The sequence below is a fragment of the Bombina bombina genome, chromosome 6 (assembly GCF_027579735.1).
Source record: "Bombina bombina isolate aBomBom1 chromosome 6, aBomBom1.pri, whole genome shotgun sequence".
In the NCBI taxonomy this organism is placed as follows: domain Eukaryota; kingdom Metazoa; phylum Chordata; class Amphibia; order Anura; family Bombinatoridae; genus Bombina; species Bombina bombina.
The window spans coordinates 885,716,133-885,734,605 of record NC_069504.1 but is presented as its reverse complement, the minus strand read 5'-3'; the positions used below and the strand labels follow the sequence as shown (position 1 = coordinate 885,734,605).

The 18,473-nt window shown below is 38.1% G+C and overlaps 1 protein-coding gene across 1 annotated transcript; it reads right to left on the bottom strand.

Annotated features, from left to right (window-relative positions):
- Positions 1-1,257: 1,257 nt before the first annotated feature.
- On the bottom strand, positions 1,258-17,304 carry LOC128662356 (cornifelin homolog). The gene is made up of 4 exons (XM_053716153.1): positions 17,257-17,304; positions 16,836-16,947; positions 15,562-15,740; positions 1,258-1,672 (listed from the first exon to the last, which is right to left on the bottom strand). The coding sequence occupies exons 2-4, from the start codon at positions 16,942-16,944 to the stop codon at positions 1,508-1,510; spliced, it is 453 nt and encodes a 150-aa protein (XP_053572128.1). The 5' UTR covers positions 16,945-16,947; positions 17,257-17,304; the 3' UTR covers positions 1,258-1,507.
- Between the last annotated feature and the right edge of the window lie 1,169 nt (positions 17,305-18,473).

Here is an 18,473-nt window from a genome sequence, read left to right as displayed (position 1 = left end):
ACAGGAACAGAAGGATAGGCACAGGGACAGAGGAATAGGAAAGAGACAGGGACAGAGGAATAGGAAAGAGACAGGGACAGAGGGATAGGGACAGAGGGATATGGATAGAAGGATAGGGACAGGGATAGAGGGACAGAGACAGAGGGATAGGGACAGAGGGACAGGGGTAGAAGGATAGGGACAGAGGGATAGGGACAGGGATAGAGGTATAGGGACAGAAGGACAGGAACAGAAGGATAGGCACGGGGCAGAGGAATAGGAAAGAGACAGGGACAGAGGGATAGGGACAGAGGGATAGGGATAGAAGGATAGGGACAGGGACAAAGGGATAGAGGGACAGAGACAGAGGAATAGGGACAGAGGGATAGGGCTAGAAGGATAGGGACAGGGACAAAGGGATAGAGGGACAGAGACAGAGGAATAGGGACAGAGGGATAGGGCTAGAAGGATAGGGACAGGGACAAAGGGATAGAAGGACAGGGACAGAGGAATAGGGACAGAGGGATAGGCATAGAGGGATAGGGACAGAGGAATAGGGACAGAGGGATAGAGGGATAGTTACAGAGGAATAGGGATAGAGGGATAGTGACAGGGATAGAGGGATAGAGGGATCTCACTTTAAAAAATAGACTGTGCTATATTAAAGTAATTGTAAACAGAATAATAACAACATATTTTTGATGTGCCGGACGGACGCCCTGCCCACAACTTAGCTGATTGGTGCCCATGTACGAGAAACACAGAGAATTAACGAAAACTCCTAAAGTTAATGTCAGCGAGTGTGCAACCCGAACAGGCACACACGTGAGGGCACGTTGTTGTGAGAGGTCGCGTTTTTCGCAATTTTTTACAAATCACAAAATCCATGCGAGCGAAGCCGTGGCCAAGAGCTAGTGTAAGTATATATTTTAAAGTGATAGGATAGGATTTAAAAAAAAAAACCTTAGCAGGTTTGCCTAACAATAAAACATATTTAATACTCAGATGTTACGTGAGTGTTTGATTTAATCACATTAAGGAAAATGATGTTGTATGGAACAGGTTATGACAGTATATGACTTCTAAACAGTCCAGATTACTAGCAAAGGACAATGTAAAAGAAGAAAAGGTAAAAAAAAACAATAAACTGAAGATTGCCAATGAACCATATATTTATAAAGTGGTGAAAGATGTTTATGTTATGAATTTGCATATAATTCCATACATCCCAAATTAAATGTGTTCTCCATTTTAAGATAAAAAAAAAAATTCAGAATGTAATACCAATCATTTTTAATCATGAGATTCTGATATATTTAACGATGTCTATTAAATATTTTAACCTTTTCGAATTTATGTCATTCTTTATAAACATTGCAATTTGAATGTATTATTTTAATTTAAAATAACTTTATTTATTATATGTTAGTTATTTTATGAGCATTCTATAGGAATTACAGTATCATGAAGCAAACTCAAGGACATGTCATTTTGATGTTGGAAGAGCAATCACAGTAGTAGATTTTAGTTAAGAATATTGTAATGTCTGGGGATGAACTGGGTTGTGTATGATAGTAGTCTGGGCATTTACAAGGGAGAACGGTTGCTTGCGTTTCTTAATCTCACGAGCCATTTGACACCAGGAGCATGAATATAACCAGTACATCATACAGCAGTCATCACAGATTGAGCCCTATGTGGAGAGAGGAAGAAAATGAATTTATTTTAAGAAAATATATTTGTGTTTGTTTTAACAAATCACAGTCTATGTAAATTATAGTAAGTTACACGTCGTGTACATTACTCTATTCGTCTCTACAATGCTTTTAGGATTATAGTGCATGAATAAACATCTGGACACTTTCTCATTTCAGAAAATCACCACATTCTGTTGCATTCCAAATCAAAATAAATAAGAGAGGCAATTACAGATAATAAGACACATGTAGGCAACTTAAGTGCCAAAACTTGCAAAAGGTTTACAATTGTTCTTTGGATGCTTATACTCAGGGGATATGTATATATGTATATATTTATTCATATTGTGGAAGTAATACTTACCAAGGGGTTACTATTAAAGGGTTAAATGCTGAGGTTAGTGCTAATGACCTTTGTGAAAGGAAGATATTCCGAGTTAGAATGCTATAGAGGGTAATTGCTAATGAGATATTTCTTTTAGTGTGGAATTCTTAATTAATGCTTGTCCTATTAAAAGTTGGTAGGTTATTAATTTTATACAATAGCTTAATACTGGAATATCTGATATGGCATTTAATGACATTCTTGTATTGTAAGCAGAAAATCATAAAGTTGCGGCTGGTGAATTTTAAAGTTGATGGGGAGCTAGACCCCACCCCTTGAAATAAAGCACTGCCCTCATGGCTCCTCCCACACATATATATAAAATAGATAGATAGATATATAGATAAAATAAATATATATATATATATATATATATATATCACAAACTTGGGGACTTGGGGACAGATAGGAGACAGAATACATAGATAGATAGATAGATAGATAGATAGATAGATAGATAGATAGATAGATAGATAGATAGATATCACAAACTTAGGGACAGATAGGAGACGGGATAGATAGATAGATAGATAGATAGATAGATAGATAGATAGATAGATAGATAGATAGATATCACAAACTTGGGGAAATATAGGAGATAAATAGATAAATATCACACACTTGGGAACAGATAGGAGACAGAATACAGAAATGCTTTGAAACATGAAAGTAAAACTACAGGCTTGAGGTTCACCTCTTCCAATATTGATAGTTTAAATACTTTCAGTAAACAAAAGGCAACCTCACCCATTGTGACTGCCACAGATACACTTGCATTGTGCATTTGCATTTTGAGCACCAGTAATTTCAAACACACCTCAGTTTCCATGGATCACTGCAGATGTTAAACTTAAAGGGACATGAGAGCCAATTTTTTTCTTTTGTGATTTAGAAAGAGCATGTCATTTTAAACAACTTTCTAATTTACTTCTATTATCGAATTTGCTTCATTCTCTTGATATCCCTTGCTGAAAAGCATATCTAGATAGGCTCAGCAGCTGCTGATTGGTTGCTGCACCTAGAGGCCTTGTGTGATTGGCTCAAACATGTGTATTGCTATTTCTTCAACAAAGGATATCTGAGCAAATTAGATAATAGAAGTAAATTGGAAAGTTGTTTAAAATTGCATGCCCTATCTGAATCATGAACGTTTAATTTTGACTAGACTGTCCCTTTAATTAGAGACAATGCACAATTGTTTTGCGTGACCTGCAGTGTGCAGGATTTCCCTGTTGCTTCTTTATCTGTGGTGATTAGCAAACTGCTTCATGTATATTTGTTGCTTTATGATGACTGGAGGTTGTGAGCAGAATATACAGCATAGAATAACACACAACACGACACTCAGGTTATATAAGGTTGTGCTTTCTCACTCACTCTTACCTTCTGCCTTCCCTTTCACAAGCACATTATTATCACTCCTGTTCCTATGCTCAGCTTCTCAGCACTTCCTGTTTAGAGTCATGGGGGTAGATTTAACATGGTGCGAACAGACCTGATCCACTATAGCTAACCATGTCCGCCACACATCGATAAATGCTTACAGTATACGCTGTCTGCATTTATCATTGCACCAGCAGTTCTTGTGAACTGCTGGTGCAATACCGCCCCCTGCAGATTTGAGGCCAATTGGCCGCTAGCAGGGGGTGTCAATAAACTCGATTGTATTCGATCGGGCTGATTGCTGTCCGTCACCTAACAGGTGGCGGACAAGTTAAGGAGCAGTGGTCTTAGGACCGCTGCTTCTTAACTTCAGCTTCAGGTGGAAATAAAGTGGAGTGGGTCCGCTGCTTCATAAATCGACCCCATGGTGACTTCACCGCAGCTCCTCAGTAAGTGGACTGGTGAGGAGGTTGGACAGTGCAAGTCCTACTCAGAGCCCCATGTAATAAAATGCGTGCAGACAGCTTCTCAAGTTGAGAAGCTGTCCGCAAGCCTTTGCTGCATATGGGCAATGGATATGTTCGTTCGCTGGCCCGAATGCATCATTAAACACTCCAATAAGTTTGTAATGCCTGCCCCTGCTCTCGCACAAGAGAAAGGACTGTCAATCACTGAGAATGAGCGAGGGGCTCTCAGTTTTATATACTCACTGACAGGCAATAAAGATGCACTCGAGTATCATAAGCGCCTACTCACTCAGCCCACCATAAGAGTGAACAAGTGGAAATCTAATGAGAAAGTAGTGCCCCTCTGCCACCCATGCTGTCATCCAATCAGAGAATAAAAGCGCATCTGTGCTTAGACGTCCAAATGGAAACTGTATTGGTCACGTGACAAACGTCTAATAGAGGTAGACAAAGCATGGGCAAAGTGCTCTGAAACAGAGCACATTACAAAAAACACTCTTAGATTCTGGTTTATGACAGTGCTTTCCAATATTTTCTTTTATTATTATTTTAAACTAACCCCCAAACCCTTACCCAACGTCTGAAAAAATAAAAATAGTAACCTAAACCTACTTTTCCCACTGACTTTACTATGGCATTTTTATTTATTTTTGTTTCTTTGACAAATGGCCTTTTATTTATTTTATTTTTATTGCCCATTGCCTCACTGGGAACTAGCTGAATATATATGCCTGTTGTCATTGACTCACCTGATGTATTCAGCTAGCTCCCAGTAGTGCACTGCTGCTTCTTCAACAAAGGATACCAATAAATGAAGCAAATTTAATAAAAGAAATAACTTGGAAAAATATTTAAAATTGTATGTTCTATCTGAATCATGAAAACAAAATGGAGGAGTTAAAGACTATCACAGACTATTGTTATTTTAATTCTAAAATAGGGTACATTTACATTTTTAAACTGTGATTTGTGAATTTTAGGAGTTGCACTGGATTTATTTGCATGGTTGAAATATAAACAGATTTGTAGGATAGTTTATATAGAGCTAGTTTGTGAACACATTTTTACTTTACTTGTTTTCCTGTAATGGGTGGTGTCTACTTTTCTGTGTGATGTTATTTAGAAATGGAAAACTGAAGTTGTTATGGGTTGAGATAGCTCAGGAGATTACAGCACCTCTATCCAATAGTGCGGTTCAGTGTTTAAAATTCCACAGTTCATTCATTGAAGAAACCTTTGCCTGCGACACATTGATTAGCAATATATTCGCGTTAAAAGTTTATGAATACATTTTATAATATCTCTTTAAAAAAAAAACTAGGGGAATTAATGGGCAAACAAATTCTAATACCAAAGTTTACAATCCGACTCACGCACAAAAGCATTTTTGGTTACAGTACTTTCTTGGAAATTCAAAACATAAACTCTGCTTCTAAAGATTAACTTTTATTTTTAATTTACCAGGTCATAACAAATTAGTAATAAGGCTTTCTAGTTATGCTTTGCAGTATAGCATTAACATTTTGTTTTTCTCTTTGATAGAAGTCACTGCAATCTATCTATCTATCTATCTATCTATCTATCTATCTATCTATCTATCTATCTATCTATCTATCTATCTATCTATCTATCTATCTATCTATCTATCTATCTATCTATCTATCTTTCTATCTATCTATCTATCTATCTATCTATCTATCTATCTATCTATCTTTCTATCTATCTATCTATCTATCTATCTATCTATCTATCTTTCTATCTATCTATCTATCTATCTATCTATCTATCTATCTATCTATCTATCTATCTATCTTTCTATCTATCTTTCTATCTATCTATCTATCTATCTATCTATCTATCTATCTATCTATCTATCTATCTATCTATCTATCTATCCACACACTGTATGTGTATATATATATATAAATAAATAATGTAAGATGGAAAAAAAAATACAAATTTAAAATTGGTCAAATTGACTAGCCTCAGCATTTACCCAATTCTGTAATATGTTTGTAAATAACATGCAGGCATCTTATTCACAAGTAACTTTTGACTCACTCTGTATATTGCTTTTTTATTTTTCCACAAATGAAACAGGTTCTTTTATAAAGGCAAGTTTATTGTTGTGCATGATACATTCAATTGCAGGGAGAATCAAACATTCGGCTAGATTACGAGTTTTGCGTTATGAGGGGTGCGGTGCTAAATTGCACGTTATTGTCACTGTTCACTTACCTACAGCGCTGGTATTACAGGCTTTTCTAAACCCGGCGTTAAAAGACAAAAAGTGAGCATAGAGCAAAATTAAGCTCCATACCGCACTCCAATACCAGCGCTGCTGAAAGCTGCGGTGAGCTGGTTGTACGTGCTCGTGCACGATTTCCCCATAGACATCAATGGGGAGAGCCGGCTGAATAAAAAGCCTAACACCTGCAAAAAAGCAGCGTAAAGCTCCGTAACGCAGCCTCATTGATTCCTATGGGGAAACTACATTTATGTTTACACCTAACATCCTAACATGAACCCTGAGTCTTACACTTATTAACCCCTAATCTGCCGCCCCTTACATCGTCAACACCTACTTTATACTTATTAACCCCTAATCTGCCGCTCCGGACATCGCAGACACCTACATCAGTGATTTTCAACATTTTTTTTGCCGTGGCACACTTTTTTACATTAAAAAATCCTGCGGCACACCACCATCCCAAAATCCCACATTGTAGCCTAATACAGTATATATATATATATATATATATATACACATACACACTGTACTGTGCTGTCATGCCATGCCTCCTACAAACTATACATGACATATTGACATTCATTCACAAACAATCATAATGATTGTCTGTAAATTAATGTCAATGTCATGATTGTTACTTCCCAATATTTCAAAATTTGAAAGAGGGACACCCCCGCACTGTTGTCAGTCTGCCGTGGCACACCTGAGGATCTCTCACGGCATACTAGTGTGCCACGGCACACTGGTTGAAAAAAAACTGACCTACATTATATTTATTAACCCCTAATCTCCCTCCCCCAATGTCGCTGCAACCTACCTACATTTATTAACCCCTAATCTGCCGCCCCCAACGTCAGCGCCACTATAATAAACATATTAACCCCTAAACCGCCTCACTCATGCATCGCAAACATTAGTTAAATATTTTTAACCCCTAATCTGCCGCCCCTAACATCATCGCCACCTACCTACAATTATTAACCCCTAATCTGCCGTCCCCAACGTCGCTGCCACTATATTATATTTATTAACCCCTAAACCTAAGTCTAACCCTAACCCTAACACCCCCTAACTTAAATAGAATTAAAATAAATCTAATTAAAACCTACAATTAATAACTAAATAATTCCTATTTAAAACTAAATACTTACCTGTAAAATAAACCCTAAGCTTGCTACAATATAACTAATAGTTACATTGTAACTAGCTTAGGGTTTATTTTTATTTTACAGGCAAGTTGTATTTATTTTAACTAGGTAGAATAGTTACTAAATAGTAATTAACTATTTACTAACTACCTAGCTAAAATAAATACAAATTTACCTGTAAAATAAAACCTAACCTAAGTTACACTAACACCTAATACTACACTACAATTAAATAAATTACCTTAATTAAATACAATTAAATAAATTAAATACAATTACCTAAATTACAAAAAAAACAAACAAACACTAAATTACACAAAATAAAAAACAAATTACAAGATATTTAAACTAACTATACCTAATCTAATAGCCCTATCAAAATAAAAAAGCCCCCCCAAAATAAAAATAAAAACCTAGCCTAAACTAAACTACCAATAGCCCTTAAAAGGGCAATTTGCAGGGCATTGCCCCAAAGAAATCAGCTCTTTTACCTGAAAAAAAAATACAAACAACCCACCCAAAAGTAAAACCCACCACCCACACAACCAACCCCCCAAATAAAACCCTAACTAAAAAAACCTAAGCTCCCCATTGCCCTGAAAAGGGCATTTAGCTCTATTGCAGCCCAAAGCCCTAACCTAAAAATAAAACCCACCCAATAAACTCTTAAAAAAACCTAAAACACTAACCCCCTGAAGATCCACTTACAGTTTTGAAGATCCTACATCCATCCTCAACGAAGCCGGGAGAAGTCCTCATCAAAGTGGCAAGAAGTCCTCAACGAAGCCAGGAGAAGACTTCATCCAAGCCAGGATAAGTGGTCCTACAGACGGGCAGAAGTCTTCATCCAGACGGCATCTTCTATCTTCATCCATCCGGCGTGGAGCGGGTCCATCTTCAAGACAGACGGGCAGAAGTCTTCATCCAGACGGCATCTTCTATCTTCATCCATCCGGCGTGGAGCGGGTCCATCTTCAAGACATCCGGCACAGAGCATCCTCTTTGAACGAAGTCTTCTTCCCGAATGAAGGTTCCTTTAAATGATGTCATCCAAGATGGGTCCCTAAGATTCTGATTGGCTGATAGAATTCTATCAGCCAATTGGAATTAAGGCTTATAAAATCCTATTCGCTGATTCAATCAGCCAATAGGATTGAACTTCCATTCTATTGGCTGTTCCAATCAGCTAATAGAATGCGAGCTCAATAATAGAATGCGAGCTCAATCCTATTGGCTGATTGGATCAGCCAATAGGATTGAAGTTCAATCCTATTGGCTGATTACATCAGCCAATAGGATTTTTTCAACTTTAATTCCGATTGGCTAATAGAATTCTATTAGCCAATCGGAATCTAAGGGACGCCATCTTGTATGATGTCATTTAAAGGAACCTTCATTCGGGAAGAAGACTTCGTTCGAAGAGGATGCTCCACGCCGGATGTCTTGAAGATGGACCCGCTCCGCGCGGTATGGATGAAGATAGAAGATGTCGTCTGGATGAAGATTTCTGCCCATCTGGAGGACCACTTCTACCGGCTTGGATGAAGACTTCTCCCGGCTTCGTTGAGGACTTCTCCCAGCTTTGTTGACGATGGATGTCGGCTCTTCAAAACTGTAAGTGGATCTTCGGGGGTTAGTGTTAGGTTTTTTTAAGGGTTTATTGGGTGGGTTTTATTTTTAGGTTAGGGCTTTGGGCTGCAATAGAGCTAAATTCCATTTTAAGGGCAATGCCCATCCAAATGACCTTTTCAGGGCAATGGGGAACTTAGGCTTTTTAGTTAGGGTTTATTTGGGGGGTTGGTTGTGTGGGTGGTGGGTTTTACTGTTGGGGGGTTACTTGTATTTTTTTTCAGGTAAAAGAGCTGATTTCTTTGGAGCAATGCCCCGCAAAAGACCCTTTTAAGGGCTATTGGTAGTTTAATTTAGGCTAGGTTTTTTTTTTTATTTTGGGGGGCTTTTTCTAATTTGATAGGGCTATTAGATTAGGTGTAATTAGTTTAAATATCTTGTAATTTGTCTTTTATTTTGTGTAATTTAGTGTTTGTTTTTGAAATTTATGTAATTGTATTTAATTTATTTAATTGTATTTACTTTAGGTAATTTATTTAATTGTAGTGTAGTGTTAGGTGTTAGTGTAACTTAGGTTAGGTTTTATTTTACAGGTAAGTTTGTATTTATTTTAGCTAGGTAGTTAGTAAATAGTTAATAACTATTTAGTAACTATTATACCTAGTTAAAATAAATACAACTTGCCTGTAAAAAAAAATAAACCCTAAGCTAGATACAATGTAACTATTAGTTATATTGTAGCAATCTTAAGGTTTATTTTACAGGTAAGTATTTAGTTTTAAATATGAATTATTTAGTTATTAATTGTAGGTTTTAATTAGATTTATTTTTAATCTATTTAAGTTAGGGGGTGTTAGGGTTAGGGTTAGACTTAGGTTTAGGGGTTAATAAATATAATATAGTGGCGGCGACGTTGGGGCGGCAGATTAGGGGTAATAATATTTAACTAGTGTTTGCGAGGTGGGAGTGCGGCGGTTTAGGGGTTAATATGTTTATTCTAGTGGCGGCGATGCTGGAGTAGCAAATTAGGGGTTAATAATTTTATTTTAGTGTTTGCCACGCGGGAGGGCCTCGGTTTAGGGGTTAATAGGTAGTTTATGGGTGTTAGTGTACTTTTTAGCACTTAAGTTATGAGTTTTATGCTACGGCTTTGTAGTGTAAAACTCATAACTACTTACTTTAGAATGCATTACATATCTCACTTTTTGGCCTAAAAAAAAAAGCTTGTAATACCGGCGCAATGGAAGTCCCATTGAAAAAAGACTATACGCAAAATGCGTAAGTTGATTTGCGTTAAGGCAAAAAAGTGTGCGGGACTCGTAATACCAGCGGTAGTGAAAAAACAGCGTTATGAGCCTTAGCACTGCTTTTTTACTCATAACGCAAAACTCATAATCTAGACGATTATTATTTCTTGTACTGAAACAACACCGTTTATGTACACTTACAGATTACACTATAGGGTTTACACACAACCTTTTATGGCTACAGCTAGGGTTGCCACCTGTCTGTGAATGACCCGGACAGTTCAGGTTTCCATTTGTGTGTTCGAGTCAGGTCCAGACATGCACATGTCTGGGTATGGTGGCAAACAGCCACAGTCAAAAAGGTGAGATTGTGCTTTGCAACATACTGTACATGTCTACAGTTATTTCTCTCCTGAGTGTGTGCATCTTTGTGTGGGAGTGTGTCTGAGTGTGAGTGTGTCTGAGTTTATGTGTGTGTCTTTATGTTTTTTCATTGTCTTTCTGTGTGTGAAAGATTGAGTGTATTTGTGTGTGAGAGAGTGTGCGTATGTGAGGGTGTGTGTGATGGTGTATGAGAGAGAGTGTGTGTGTGTGAGAGTGTGCGTGTGTGAGGGTGTGTGTGATGGTGTATGAGAGAGAGTGTGTGTGTGTCTTTGTGGTTGTCAGTGTCTTTCTGTGTGTGAAAGATTGAGTGTATTTGTGTGTGAGAGAGTGTGCGTGTGAGAGAGTGTGAGGGTGTGTGTGATGGTGTATGAGAGAGAGTGTGTGTGTGAGAGTGTGTGTGTGTCTTTGTGGTTGTCAGTGTCTTTCTATGTGTGAAAAGTGAGTGTATTTGTGTGTGTGAAAGAGAATGTGTGTGTAAAGAGAATGTGTGAGAATGTGTGAGTTAGCGTGTGAGAGTGTGTGAGAGTGTGTTAAAGGGACATGAAACCCAACATTTTTCATTAATGATTCAGACAGAACATTTTATTTTAAACAACTTTCCAATTTGATTCTTTTATCTAAATTGCTTCATTCTCTTGGTATCCTTAGTTGAAAAGCATATCTAGGTAGGCTAAGGAGCAGCAATGCATTACTTGGAGCCAGGGGCATATTATAGCCTAGTCAAACAAGGCACTTGCCTAGGGCGGCAGATTAAGGGGGGTCAGCACTTTCTAAGGGAAATTACCTTTATGTTTTTTACTTGGAAAGGTGTAAGAGTCACAGCACCGTTTCTTACAGTTTAGCAATGCGCTAAGTTGCAAGGACTTTCAACACTGTTCCCTGTTTTCCAGCAGCTGCACACTTTTCATAAATGTACACACAGCTGTCATGAGATCTGCTGGGAAACGGTAAAAAAATTGAATACTGCTGTGTGAATATGCTAGTGCTAGATGCTGATTGGTGGCTGCACAAAAATGCCACTTTTCATTGGTTCACTAGATGTCTTCAGATAGCTCACAGTAATGCATAGCTGCTCTTTCAAAAAAGGATACCAAGGGAATTAAGAAAATTGGATTAAAGAAGTACTTTGGAAAGTTGTCTGAAATCACAAGCTCAATTTGAATAATGAAAAATAAGATAAAGAAAAATGTTGGTGTTTTATGTCCCTTTAATGTTTGAGTGTGTGTGAGAGAAACAGTATGTGTGTAAGCATGAGTTAGTGTGAGAGAGTGAGTTAGTGTGTTAGAGTGTGTGTGAGAGAAACAGTATGTGTGTAAGCATAAGTTAGTGTGAGAGAGTGAGTTAGTGTGTTAGAGTGTGAGTGAGAGTATGAGTGTGTGTGAGAGAAACAGTATGTGTGTAAGCATGAGTTAGTGTGAGAGAGTGAGTTAGTGTGTTAGAGTGTGAGTGAGAGTAAGAGTGTGCGTGGGAATATCTATGTGCGAGTTTCTGTTTATGTGCTGTTATACATTGTGTGCACTCTGCAAAAAAGTTTTTCTTTTGCTGTGCATGGGCCAAGAGTTTTCAGATTGGCCTGAATTAATGGTGGCAAATCTAGACTACAGCATATATTTAAAAATAACATACTTTTATACATATATTGCTATATGATTGTTCCCAATAGTAAATCGATGCTCCTGGGTATACTTTTCAACATATGATACCAAGAGAACAAAGCATATTATATTATATAAGTAAATTGTTTAAAATTGCATGTTCTACCTGAATTATAAAAGTGTAATTATTATTATTATTATTATCGGTTATTTGTAGAGCGCCAAGAGATTCCGCAGCGCTATTAACAAAGGCGGAGTACAACAAAACAATTATAGGGATCAAATGGGTAGAGGGCCCTGCCAAGACTTGCACTGTTGTAGTCGGCTCTTGAGAAGGTGATCAACAAACAGTTGGACTCTTAGGCTTACATGCTAAGGGGGTTCAGGGGATAGCAATGGAGGAGAGGAACTGGTACTAGGAAAGGTTAGCGTAGGTTTTATGCATCCCTGAACAGTAGAGTCTTTAGGGAGCACATGAAGCTTTTAAAACTAGAAGAGAGTCTTGTGGAGCGAGGTAGAGAGTTCCACAAGATGGGAGCCAGTCTGGAGAAGTCCTGTAAACGAGAGTGTGATGAGGTGACAAGAGAGGAGAAGAGTAGGAGGTTGTGAGCAGAGTGAAGGGGACGGGAGGGAGAGTAACTGGAGACAAGGGGGGTAGTTATCAAGCCGTCAACCTCAAATACGCTGGGATTCCGCAGCGTATTTGTGGCGAGGCTGATTCGCCTTAGTTATCAAAGGCTAGAGACCGGCAAAAGTAGAATTTTGTGACGTAAACTCAGACTCAGTCCGACACAGATCGATTCTTAAGTCACTCCAGATGTTCCGCACACAATCCAATCAGCCAATCAGATTGAGCTCGCATTCTATTGGCTGTTTCGATCAGCCAATAGAATGCAAGCTCAATCTGATTGGCTGATTGGATCAGCCAATCTGATTGAACTTGAATCTGATTGGCTGATTCAATCAGCCAATCAGATTTTTCCTACCTTAATTCCGATTGGCTGATAGAATCCTATCAGCCAATCGGAATTGAAGGGACGCCATCTTGGATGACGTCCCTTAAAGGAGCCTTCATTCGTCGGTAGTCCGTCGGTAAAGAAGGATGTTCCGCGTCGGCGGGATGAAGATTCAAGACCCGGCTTGGAAGATGACATCGCCTGGATAGAAGACTTCTTCAGCGCCTCTTGGAAGATGACATCGCCCGGATGGAAGACTTTTTCAGCACCGCTTGGAGGATCACTTCATCGGATGGAAGATTTCTTCAGCGCCGCTTGGAGGATCACTTCTGCCTGTCCGGGTCTCCTCTTCAGTTCCATCGGTGGCTCGGCTGAGTGAAGACGACTAAAGGTAGGATGATCTTCAGGGGATTAGTGTTAGGTTATTTTAAGGGGGGTTTGGGTTAGATTAGAGGTATGTGGGTGGTGGGTTTTAATGTTGGGGGTGGGGTTGTATTTTTCTTTTACAGGCAAAAGAGCTGAATTCTTTGGGGCATGCCCCCACAAAAGGCCCTTTTAAGGGCTGGTAAGGTAAAAGAGCTTTGAACTTTTTTAATGTAGAATAGGGTAGGGCATTTTTTTTATTTTTGGTGGGTTTGTTATTTTATTAGGGGGCTTAGATTAGGTGTAAGTAGCTTAAAATTGTTGTAATATTTTTTTAAATGTTTGTAACTTATTTTTTTTATTTTTTGTAACTTAGCTTTTTTTATTTTTTGTACTTTAGTTAGTTTATGTAATTGTATTTAATTGTAGTTATTTGTAGGTAATTTATTTAATTTATTTAATGATAGTGTAGTGTTAGGTTTAATTGTAACTTAGGTTAGGATTTATTTTACAGGTGATTTTGTATTTCTTTTAGCTAGGTAGTTATTAAATAGTTAATAACTATTTAATAACTATTCTAACTAGCTAAAATAAATATAAAGTTACCTGTAAAATAAATATAAATCCTAAGATAGCTACAATGTAATTATTAATTATATTGTAGCTATCTTAGGGTTTATTTTACAGGTAAGTATTTAGTTTTAAATAGGAATAAGTTATTAAAGTATAGTGTAGTGTTAGGTGTAATTGTAACTTAGGTTAGTTTTTAGTTTACAGGTACATTTCTCTTTATTTTAGCTAGGTAAGCTATTAAATAGTTAATAACTATTTAATAGCTATTGTACCTAGTTAAAATAAATTGAAAGGTACCTGCAAAATAAAAATAAATCCTAAGATAGCTACAATATAATTATTATTTATATTGTAGCTATATTAGGGTTTATTTTAAAGGTAAGTATTTAGTTTTAAATAGGATTAATTTAGTTCATAATAGAAATATTATTTAGATTTATTTAATTAATATTTAAGTTAGGGGGGTGTTAGGGTTAGTGTTAGACTTAGGTTTAGGGGTTAATAATTTTATTACAGTGGCGGCGGTGTAGTGGGGGGCAGGATAGGGGTTAATAAATTTAATATAGGTTGCGGCGGGTTCAGGGAGCGGCGGTTTAGGGGTTAAACTATTTATTTATTTGCGGCGAGGTGCGGGATCAGCAGGATAGGGGTTAATAACTTTATTATAGAGGGCGACGGTATAGGGGGGGCAGGATAGGGGTTACTAGGTATAATGTAGGTGGCAGCGGTGTCCGGGAGCGGCGGTTTAGGGGTTAATACATTTATAAGACTTGCGGCGGGGTCTAGGAGCGGCGGTTTAGGGGTTAGTAACTTTATTTAGTTGCGGGGGGCTCCGGGGGCGCCAGTATAGGGGGTAGAACAGTGTAGTTTAGTGTGAGTGCTTAGTGACAGGCTAGCAAGAAAGCTGTCAAACAGCCGAAGAGCAGCGAGATCGGATGAGTGATAACTCTCACAGTCCGCTGCTCATCGCCCCGCGGCTTTTTGACAGCTTTATTTGATAACTTAGGCAAAATGTTTCAGGTCCGCGGCGGCGATGTGAGGCGAGCTTAGGCGGGCGTATTGGGCCGGCGAAGGCAGGAAAGTTGACACGTTGGTAACTACCCCCCAAGGTCTGAGATATAGGGGGAGCAGTGAAGTTGAGGGCTTTGTATGTCAGAGTGAGAATTTTGTGTTTGATCCTAGAGGCAAGAGGAAGCCAGTGAAGAGATTGGCAGAGAGGTGCAGCAGATGAAGAATGACTTGTAAGGAAGATGAGTCTGTCAGAGGCATTCATTAAGGATTGTAAAGGAGCTAGGCGGTAGGTGGGGAGACCAGAGAGGACAGAGTTGCAGTAATCGAGGCGGGAAAGAATGAGAGAGTGGATTAAAATCTTAGTTGTGTCTTGTGTAAGGAAGTGTCTAATTTTGACTTTACTGTTATTTGCGGTGACATTTCTCTAATAAGCATTATAATTCAATCATCTCCTATAACAGATTTGTTTCCCAGAGATGCACTGAAAGTTATCATCACAATCTGTAACTGCAGCGGAATTTACATGACGACAAATATATAGAGAAATACTTACTTGGATCTTGTGTCTTTCTCGAACGGCCGCTCTCATTGCCAGAGAGATGGGAGCACAGGTTCCACTACAGCCAGCATACCCCATACACATAGGATCCATTAGGGGCAAACACAGGCACTCCCCAAAATCACTAACTGTTTTACACTGGAAGCAGGGGAAGCACCAAAATGCACAGCAACCTGAGGGGGGAGGGAGATAAAAGGAATAAGGGGAAATTGGGTACAGGAGAAATAGAGGGAACAGAGAGATAAAGGTGGAGATAGTTTGAACATTGGTGATTGTTGAAATATAGAAAAAGGAGGAAAAACCAGGAAGAATGAAAACAGAAAGAGAGGAGAAAACTAAATTAGTGCACACGAACAAAAGTACTAGTAAGAGAAGAGACAGACAGTGGTGGTGATAACGTTTATACTGTATGAATGTAAATCCTGAATCTACCTTTTATTTTAATAGTACTCTCATTTAGAAATAGTTATCAAAGAAAGGTGTCATTTTCACCTCTTATTCTATCCGCTTTGCAGTCATACAGCATGAAAAAAAAGCAGTAAGAGACACTGGCTAAGAGAACAGAGTGCATCTGTGCCTTATGGCTGTAAAGCGGATTGGATAAGAGGTGAAAATAACACCACGAGAAATAAAGATTTGTAGAGGGCGGCCGGTCGGGGAATGATAAAACTTATAGATGATAATGAAACAATGGATTTTGCACATCTTTGAAAAAATAATAAATAAGAGTACTATTAAAATGAAAGGTAGATTCAGGATTTACTTTCATACAGTATAAACTTTACCATCACTTTAAGAAATATTCCTTTCTAAAAACTTGATACATTATGAGCACGTTTTGTAGTAAGTTTAAACATATTAAAGGGACATAAACGAGCAAAAAGAAAATGCTCTAATGTGTTATGTGCAAGCAACATTGCAATAATAAAATGCTTTATGTTGGCATCCCCTGCAAAGGGATTTAAAAATATAGTTTAAGTCAGCAGTTCACTACTGGGAGCTAGCTGAACACATCTGGTGAGCCAATTACAAGAGGCATTTGTGAGTAGCCACCAATTACTAGCTAGCTTCCAGTAGTGCATTGCTGCTCCTGAGCCTACTTAGATATGTTTTTCAACAAATAATACTAAGAGAACAATGTAAATGTAATAATAGAAATCAGTTGAAAAGCCACTTTAAAGTGCATGATAAATCTAAATCATGAAAGTTTAATTTTGACTTTCATGTCCTTTATAAGTCTCTAATTTGTAAAAGGACATTGTACTTACATATGCCGCAGTCATCACAGCAGTCACAGACCCCTGAGCTCCAAGAACTCCCATTTGCTATTGTCACTATATGTGTGACAGGCACTGGCTGCACTGCAACCGGCTGCATGACCTGTAGTGAGAATACACACTGAAATAATGATCTGTGTTTTCTTTCCCATCTTCTCTATATTATATATTCTACCATCACAATCTAATTCTCCCTTTATTGCTTTGCATCCCACTAAACACGTCTGCATCATGCTCTTAATTGCCCCCCTATTTCCCATCACCCCACTTGTCTACCCTCCGTAACTCCAGTCGTCCCTTTATTGCTTTGCATCCCATTAAACAGGTCTGCATCATGCTCTTAATTGCCCCCCTATTTCCCATCACCCCACTTGTCTACCCTCCGTAACTCCAGTCCTCCCTTTATACCTACTGTAGCGGTTGAACTTCTCTCTTCAGTCCCTAAAATGAATGTAAGGAGTGTGACCACATCTTTTTTAAAAGGCACTTCCCCAACCAGTTTTTCTATTGTCACTTTTTTCACACCCCTTTCCTGTCTTCAAATATTGTTCTTTACCTGAGATACATATTTACGCAGTAGCTAAGACAAATGCATTGGTGCTATTAATAATAATATTCATATTACATCACAACTGGCATTCCACTTATTGTATACAAGGGATAATCTAAACAATTTGTGTCCTGTACACTGCAAACAGGCTCTATAATTATCAATCGTGTGTATGCAAGGAATATGAAACCCAAGGAAAATGATTTGGTGATTCAATTATAAAAAATAGTTTCCAATTGACTTTTATTATCAAATTTGCCTTGATTCTTTGTTGAAGAGATACCTAGGTAGGTGGTTGGAGCACCAAATGACAAGAAATAGTGCTGCCACCTAGTGTTCGTGTTAATTAATAACATTGTTGTAAAACTGCTGCCATATAGTGATCCAGACACGTGCGTGCTCCTAAGCTTAATGCCCTGCTTTTCAACAAAAGATAAGAGATAAGAAAAGAAAGAAAACGTGTTAATAGAAGTTTCATGTCCCTTTAACAGTGGATTTCAATAGGTAGGTACCATCCCATAAAGAAGGGTAGCCCAAACTACAGCCCAGGGGCCACATCCGCCCCGTCAAGGTATTTTTGTGTCAGTAAATTTATGAAAAAAGCAGTTCCCCATGTTTCATGAGGTAACTAAACATGCACTTTTGTAAAAGCAGAAACTCATTTCTTACATCATTTTGAACTAAGATTTTTAGCATATTTAAATATAACATAATGTAGCCCCTGGCCAATCCCACTATTAGTGGCCACACACATAAAAAAGACCCTAAAATAAATGTCTGATATTTTGTAACACAAAGGCTGCGGTGTCTCATAAGAAACGAAAACAGTACAGTCAAAATTAAACTTTCATAATTGAAATAGAGCATGCAATTTTAAACAACATTCCAATTCACTTCTATAATCAAATTATGCTTCGTTCTTTTGGTATCCTTTGTTGAAAAGTCAGCTCCAGAGCAGCAATGTAGTACAGGGAGCTAGCTGAGCACATTATAAAAATTGTACCAATGACAAGACGCGTATATGTATGTAGCCACCAATCACCACCTAGCTTCCAGCCGTGCATTGCTGCTCCTGAACC

Coding starts and splice junctions, on each gene's coding strand:
- LOC128662356 (XM_053716153.1), bottom strand. CDS start 16,944: ATGCAGCCGGTTGCAGTGCAGCCAGTGCCTGTCACACATATAGTGACA. Junction 15,741..16,835: donor CTGTGATGACTGCGGCATAT/GTAAGTACAATG, acceptor CTCCCCCCTCAG/GTTGCTGTGCATTTTGGTGC. Junction 1,673..15,561: donor GAGAAAGACACAAGATCCAA/GTAAGTATTTCT, acceptor CTCTCCACATAG/GGCTCAATCTGTGATGACTG.